The sequence below is a fragment of the Euphorbia lathyris genome, chromosome 1 (assembly GCF_963576675.1).
Source record: "Euphorbia lathyris chromosome 1, ddEupLath1.1, whole genome shotgun sequence".
NCBI classification, from domain to species: Eukaryota; Viridiplantae; Streptophyta; class Magnoliopsida; order Malpighiales; family Euphorbiaceae; genus Euphorbia; species Euphorbia lathyris.
In genome coordinates, this window is record NC_088910.1 from 73,091,143 (window position 1) to 73,098,340 (window position 7,198).

Genomic DNA, 7,198 nt, shown 5'->3' on the forward strand with positions numbered 1-7,198 from the left:
ATTTACAATTCTACGGAGCAAAATCACAAACTGCGAACCTATTAGGTTAGAAATACCCTCCAAATTTCAATTTCAAAGGTGCACACTAACTTATACAGAACTAAACTATATACAAAAAATTTATGTTTGTAAAATCAACAAAATACTTATATGAAGAGTTTGGATCGTGGATTGATGTATGAAATTATAAATGGATTGTATAAAGGATGAGAAATGAAGTATAAGTGGTGTACGTGATAATATATATACTAAAATTATTTTGGAAAAGTTAACAATGAAAGGAGTCTACAAATATTAACCAACGTCTCAAATTGGAGTAGTTTTATAATAAGCATGTTTAAAAACCAAAAGCAGAAAAACAGGGTCTAATAAAATACAAGATCCATGCATGGCCTCTAAAACTGCCACTAAGCATCTCCAAACTGCTCATTAACTATCAGCGTCTGCCTGAACTTTTATCCTCTGAAACGCCCATATCCATTGTCATTTCTTTACAGGTAACCAATCATGTTACTCGTTTTTCTACATTTTTTATTTCATAGATTCACCCTTTTTGTTTTCGTTTTTCCCCTCTAAAATTACTGCCTGTTTCTTTCTTTTCTCTCGCTTTCATTTGCTTTTGTTTCTTTCCTTTAACGTGGCTAACATTATTGTTTTTGTGCTGAGTGAGACTTTCGCAAAGGAAGCTTCTTTTGCCATTTGCCATTTGCCATTTTCTTGGGTATAACTGAATCGTTAGCCTAAAAATTGAATTTCCCTTTTTGCATTGTTTTGGCTGATTCAATGCCTTGGTGGAATTTGGGATATTTTTCTTGGTTTAAGAATTTCAGTGGCATCTTTCAGGTTACTGGGTTTTTCTTATTTTCCCTTTCATTTATCTCTTGTTTTTGTTGTTTCTTACTTTCGCTTTTGTTCTTAGATTTCTAGCTGTTAAATTGGATATATACTATCTCATTGTACCAGGAAGGTGACCTGTTTATTTCAGTTATCAGGATCAATTGCTATTTGCTATTGGATGTTTTTAATTAACTGATTATGCTACTGAATTATGGTTAGGAACTTGATTAATTACTTTTGCAGAAACTGATCTCCAGTGTGTACATTTTATTGAAAGCACAATGGTGCTATGGCAAATTCATACAGTGATAGTGCTTTTAGATTTTTCATAGAATAATCTCCTGTTCTCTTATCCAGTCTGCTGCCAAAATGTGTTATTACATTCTTCAATGAAATTTTTTTCAAGTGCAATTAATGGTATGCAAAATTCAAGGATTCTAGGACCCAATTTTTTCACTACTTAATATGTATTTGCTTGAATATTTAGTTTCTTGCACAATTGTTCACATTTTGAATTAATTTCATTTACTTGCTGCCTGGTGCTCAATTTACTGGTCCTTTACATTATCTAAAGAACTACCCTCACCTTCCTTTGATTTGTGCTTTTCATGTTTGCAAGGTAGTTATATCTTGATAACATTTATTGGGATTTGCCTTTAAGTTGTTGGACAAGGAAGAGTTGATTTTGGAGGATTGTGAAATCAGAAATGATATACCCAAATCACTTAATTTAATAGTTTAAGCACTTATTTACATTAAGACTGTTTGATAACTTCAATTCTTCAACGACTTAAAATGTTGGCCTGTGTTGTAAAACAAGGCACAATAACTGTTCTCTTAGACTGGTTTGTTTTTAGTCTTTGTTCTCTTTCTGAGCTTCTTGGTCTTAGCTGGGTAATTAGTGGGAGTGGCTGAAATCCCTTAACATGATACCTGACTCAATAATCGTGTTGCACTGTGTTAATGCAGAATCTATAATTAGTTGCAGGATGCTCCGACATCTTTGGTGCAGCGGAAGTAATGGAAAAGTAGTCAACTGACTTTTCTTTGCTCCTCTAGGTCTTAGTTGTGGATTCTTTGCCAATCTTCAGCCTACCCTTAGTTTTGGTTGAAGATCAGTTCCTGCTAACAGTTTGCCGTGCTCCCTAGTGGTTTTGAGTGTTCATTTGCATATCTTCATTTTGCAAGGCAGGCTAGCTTAAATTTTTTGTAGTGTTCATGATAATGATGATATCAGTTGAATTTTCCCTGTGATGGAAATAAAAATTTTCTATTGCTTAGACTTGTATCAAGAGTGTCATTTAAGGAACTGAACGATCAAGGTAGTGATTTTAGTATTGATGTTTCTCTATAGAAGAAAGAGATAGTCTTTAGGAGAAATGGTTCCTATAAGTCAGACCACCATTAGACCCCTCTATTGTCTCATCTCATATTTCTTGCTGTGAAACCTCCTAGATATCAAAATCTGAAAACCTCAAGCTACCAAATTCTATCCTTAATGGCCTTCATGCTAAAGCCAAAAAGAACCATTTTCCTTGCAAGCTGCATTGACAATTAGAATTACAGTTTAAGAAAATGCAACTCAATCATTGTAAATGCAACAATTTCCTTGCTTTTTTCTCTTTCTCGTTTCAAAAACCTTTGAGATCACTCAATGATAAGTCCTGCGTAGATCACAGATCCATTCTTAATATTCAATATGAACAGAAATGTGAAAATAGGCATTTATGATTCTCGCAACTGTGAGAATACATAACACTTGGGTCATGTGACAACGCTTTATTTGGTCCATGCCTATGTTGCACGGAAACAGACACTGAGAAATGTTATTTCTAAAAAACATAGGAAATGGAAACATGCAAATATTAAAAACGTCATTGGCTCTAGATGAATAATCTGTTGACCTTAATTTGAGCTCTTCCGTGTTACTTTCTTGCAAATTCTACTTCATTGACACGTCTTTTAATAAGCCATAGGTTGAGAAATATCTTAATAAGGGAATTGAATATATGTAGTAGTTGAATGGATAGCACATGGATGAAGCACTTTGAATTTCTACTCTATTAATCATGTAGGTTGCTGCATGCATTTATTAAAGAGGTGGTGGCATTTGGTGACCAATGATTCATCTCTTAGACATTTACTCGTCAATTACATTACCAGAGATAAGCTAAATGGTGGAATTAGTTTAGGTTGTACTGTTGGCTAGTGGCCTTCTATATTGTGAGCAAAATCTAGTTTTGTGGTGGGGTTGGGGTGGTGTAAGATGGTGCTGTAAGGCAGTGCTTTTAGAAAAAAATGTAAAATTCGGTTTACATGCTGTCGTTATTGAAAACAAATTTGTGCAGTCTAATAAATGGTTCAGTTTTCTCCATGAATTTTAATTATTCATATCTTCTTGCTGTTTCAATTGTCATCTCGTAGGTCTTGTGGCACTGGCTTTGGATTGTATTGGAAATCTTATCTTCAGTCTTTGGTTTTGTAGATTGATAAAAAAAGAGAAAGGGGAAAAGATTGTTTTTTCTAAGCTTTTACAGGACATCCCAAGTTGCTAAGTTGAAAGCAATGAAGTACATTGCATTTGTTAATTTGAGTGGAATTATTCAAAACTATTTTTTATGCTTGTATCTTTCTTTCGAAGACTGAAGAATCTTGATGCTCTCTCTAAGTAGTGCTTTAGGCAGCTAGTAAGCAATATTGCTCCTTGGGAACTAAGTTTTTGCAGATTGACAAACCAAGGGATGCCTGTCATCCAAGTCATGGTCGGGAATGCCCTTTCATGCCATTGTTAATGTAATTGAATAAAGCATGATATGGAACATATCAAATAAAAGTGAAGCATTATTGATCATCATCAATATGTCATAGTGATATAGAATTTTGATTCGGTGGTGTGTTAGTTAATGCAATGCACATCTATAGTTTCCTGTAAAAAACTCCATTCTGAAAAGGTTGGTATAAGTGAATCCAAATGTAATGGTCACTAAACAAAAAATTCTTATGTGAGCTTAAATTTGCTGAATGTGGGGGGTTATTCATTAATTTTCCTTGAATATTGATTTGTTTGGGTCTTTTAGGATGCTTCATCTAAGAGGCTGGAGATTACAACAAATACTTGCCAATTATTATCATCTCTTGACCTTCCACTCATAGAACAGAAGAATGCAGAGGTATAGTTGTATTATACTGTTCTCGTATTTGCTTGAAGAGTGTGGTTGACTCTTGAGGCTCCTAATGTTATTGGTCCTTGTATATTTGATAGGAAAATCCATACTGGCTTTGATTTGTCTATTCTTGTTTCAAAAGAATGTCTAGACTTAATTTTCCTAGATTTGTATATTTTTTGGATATTTGAAGGTCAAGCAAATCTGGACGCTGTATAGTTTAACATTTTGTTTCTAGATTCTACTTGTGTATTTTCTTTTCCATCAGGCTAATAACCAATAAAATAAATTCTTGTCAAATTTCAATTGCAGCCAATTCTTTTGTATGCAAGTAGCAGCTTCAACGTTGGATTCAATGGTGGACAATACTAGAGAAACCCAAGTTAAACATGTTAATTATTAGCAAAAAGTCACCAAATGGACTTGGAAATTACACAAACACCTCTCCCTTAATAAGTTGCGTTGCACACGTCTTCAGTGTATTTTTTCTCTCATCCAGAACCACTTCTTTCCATAATCCATTTTGCCAACCCCTGCCTGTTTCTCTTCCACAGAGCTATCCGTATCACTTGTTCTGACTGATTTCAAATTGTTTCCAATCACTCTTTTAATGTCTGTCCTCTAGCATAAGATGCGACTACACTTTTGAGTTTATTTACATTTCACTTTATTGTAGACTGTGATGCTCATTGCACAAGATTCCTTGGTTTCATTTTTCTGTCATTTAATTTGTCTATCATGATCATTTGTGCTCACTCATACATAAAATTTCTTTATCTTTCATGACTTTCTTCATTCAGAGTGCATTACTCTTCTGCAGTGTTTACTTTTTATTAATTCATTTCTCATATACAAAGATTTAGTTTTCTCATTTTACTCATTATTGGGTTATTGGAAAATATTATTTTAGAACCAAATAAACAGTAAGATAAAGCTGTTCTTCTCGAAGAAAATACCCAATCTATACCTGTGCTGTGTTAACATATCTTCTGGTGGACCTGAATGGAATTTCTAGTATTCTATTGTAGGTTTATGTTTTGATAACTAAAGATTCTAAATTGTGGCGTGAATTTATGAAGCAGGACAAGATGAGGGAGGTCCAGCTTGGTTCACATACAGTGAGGTCCCATGGAGTCACAGTTGCAAGGACACACATGCATGATTGGCTTATACTGATTCTTCTTGCGTTGATAGAGATTCTCTTAAATATCATGCATCCATTTTATCGGTTTGTAGGGAAGGATATGATGACAGATCTTAAGTACCCCTTGAAAAGTAATACAGTGCCTATTTGGGCTGTACCAGTAAATATCTTATTATATTCTCTTTCAAATAAAACTTATGTTTACAAATTGTCCATGTGAGCAGAGCAACAATATTGATGATTATTTTCTTTTTTTGGACTATTTAGGTGTATGCCATTCTTTTGCCTGTGGTGATTTTCCTCTTTATCTATTTTCGTAGGAGAGACATTTATGATCTCCATCATGCCATACTGGGTGACTATCTTCTTTTGTGATTATTTTTTTTTATCATCTTTAATTATTTCAGTGATGCAGTCAGTTGTAGGAAGTACCTTTTCGTGTTCAATTAATGCTTGAAATGTGTTCTCTTCTCTGTGTACAGGCCTCTTATATTCCATGCTAGTGACAGGTGTCCTTACTGATGCAATAAAAAATGCAGTTGGTCGGCCTAGACCTGATTTTTTTTGGCGGTGTTTTCCTGATGGAAAGGATGTATGCTTCTATGTACCTGATGCTATTTAGTACCTTCACATTGCAGATGCTAACATCTGGTTTTTTTCAGGTTTATGACAAATTGGGAGATGTTATATGCCATGGTGATAAAAGTGTCATAAAGGAAGGGCATAAAAGTTTTCCGAGTGGGCACACTTCATGTAAGTCTACTTTTGCAAGCATGATATTCATTAAAGGATATATCTCTCTGGTGAAATTGTGGAATTTTTACTAGGAGAAGCAACAAAAGTAAAAGCTTTTTAAACACATGATGTCGCATGTTATATTTACTCCTCTTTTCCTTATTTTAATTGATGAGGTGATTATTTTCATTGTTAGGGTCTTTTGCTGGATTAGGTTTTCTATCACTCTACTTGTCTGGAAAAATACAAGCCTTTGACCGCAAAGGTCATGTGGCAAAACTGTGCATTGTATTTCTTCCGCTGCTTTCTGCTTGTCTTGTTGGCATTTCTCGGGTGGATGACTACTGGCATCATTGGCAGGATGTCTTTGCAGGAGGTCTCTTAGGTTTGTGCCTATATTTTTGGTTTTAGTTGTTGAGGAGATGACCAATTGGTCTCTCAACTGAACTGACTCTTCAAGTGGCATGGCTTGCAGGGCTTACAATTGCGACATTTTGTTATTTGCAGTTCTTTCCTCCACCATATGATTCTCAAGGTATGTTCCTCGAAATGAATTACGTGCAGTTCTTCATGTGCTCATGGCCTGTGCGTCTGAACATTATCTGTATGTAGGTTGGGGACCTTATGCTTACTTTCGAGTATTGGAGGAGGCACGTCGACGTGCACAAGCATCTAGTGGGCGTCGACAAGCATCCAGTGGTTCCAATCAAGTTAATTCAGTGACAAATGAGACGCAGCTTGAGAATGAAGACGAAAGTGGTGGATTGGGGCTACACTTGATTTCTACCTCTAACCTGCCAAGGGAAGATGTAGAATTCGGAAGAAAGTAGTTTTCGGTAGTCATGTAAAGGTTCATCGATCATACGAAGTAGCACGAAATCAAGAGTAGACTGCTAATTCATTTGACTGCAGAAAGTAGATACAAGATTTTTGCCAATTGTGAAATGTAACTAGTGGTGAATTTGTTAATTTGTTTTTCCAATCATTATGTGTATAGGACATGTTTTATTCACTATTCACGGAAGTTGTCATTGTAAAATCACATGATTTTGATTATGCCTTGAATAAATCTGTTGGATGACTAAAATTAGAATAGTTTGTATAGATGGTTGCAAATGAAGAAACAACACTAAGCCTGCCTGACTACAAATTGAGCATTCACGTGTAGAGGACCAATCGAACAAATTTACAAATTATAGATAGGTTCTGACACCACTAAAAAAATGATTCATAGGTATGAATTATATTGCATTTTTACTAAATTAACCCTATCAAAAATATTGTAGTATTGTTCTTTTTTCTTTTTTAACTTTTAAAA

General features: G+C 34.8%; 1 protein-coding gene across 8 annotated transcripts; it reads left to right on the forward strand.

Annotated features, from left to right (window-relative positions):
* Positions 1 to 374: 374 nt before the first annotated feature.
* LOC136201979 (putative lipid phosphate phosphatase 3, chloroplastic) lies at positions 375 to 6,967 on the forward strand. 8 transcript variants are annotated; one of them, XM_065992423.1, is made up of 9 exons: positions 381 to 497; positions 3,915 to 4,007; positions 5,081 to 5,305; positions 5,413 to 5,500; positions 5,628 to 5,737; positions 5,808 to 5,898; positions 6,077 to 6,265; positions 6,356 to 6,415; positions 6,493 to 6,967. In XM_065992423.1, exons 3-9 carry the CDS (start codon positions 5,090 to 5,092, stop codon positions 6,708 to 6,710), a joined length of 972 nt encoding a protein of 323 aa, XP_065848495.1. In that variant the 5' UTR covers positions 381 to 497; positions 3,915 to 4,007; positions 5,081 to 5,089; the 3' UTR covers positions 6,711 to 6,967. The 8 variants fall into 8 exon arrangements, with proteins under 8 accessions (XP_065848479.1, XP_065848495.1, XP_065848472.1 ...); XM_065992400.1 differs by having other exon boundaries at positions 479 to 497; positions 5,084 to 5,305; XM_065992383.1 differs by lacking the exon at positions 381 to 497 and adding an exon at positions 631 to 843.
* The last annotated feature ends 231 nt before the right edge of the window (positions 6,968 to 7,198 follow it).

Coding starts and splice junctions, on each gene's coding strand:
- LOC136201979 (XM_065992383.1), top strand. CDS start 784: ATGCCTTGGTGGAATTTGGGATATTTTTCTTGGTTTAAGAATTTCAGT. Junction 4,008..5,080: donor TAGAACAGAAGAATGCAGAG/GTATAGTTGTAT, acceptor GAATTTATGAAG/CAGGACAAGATGAGGGAGGT. Junction 6,266..6,355: donor CTTTGCAGGAGGTCTCTTAG/GTTTGTGCCTAT, acceptor CATGGCTTGCAG/GGCTTACAATTGCGACATTT.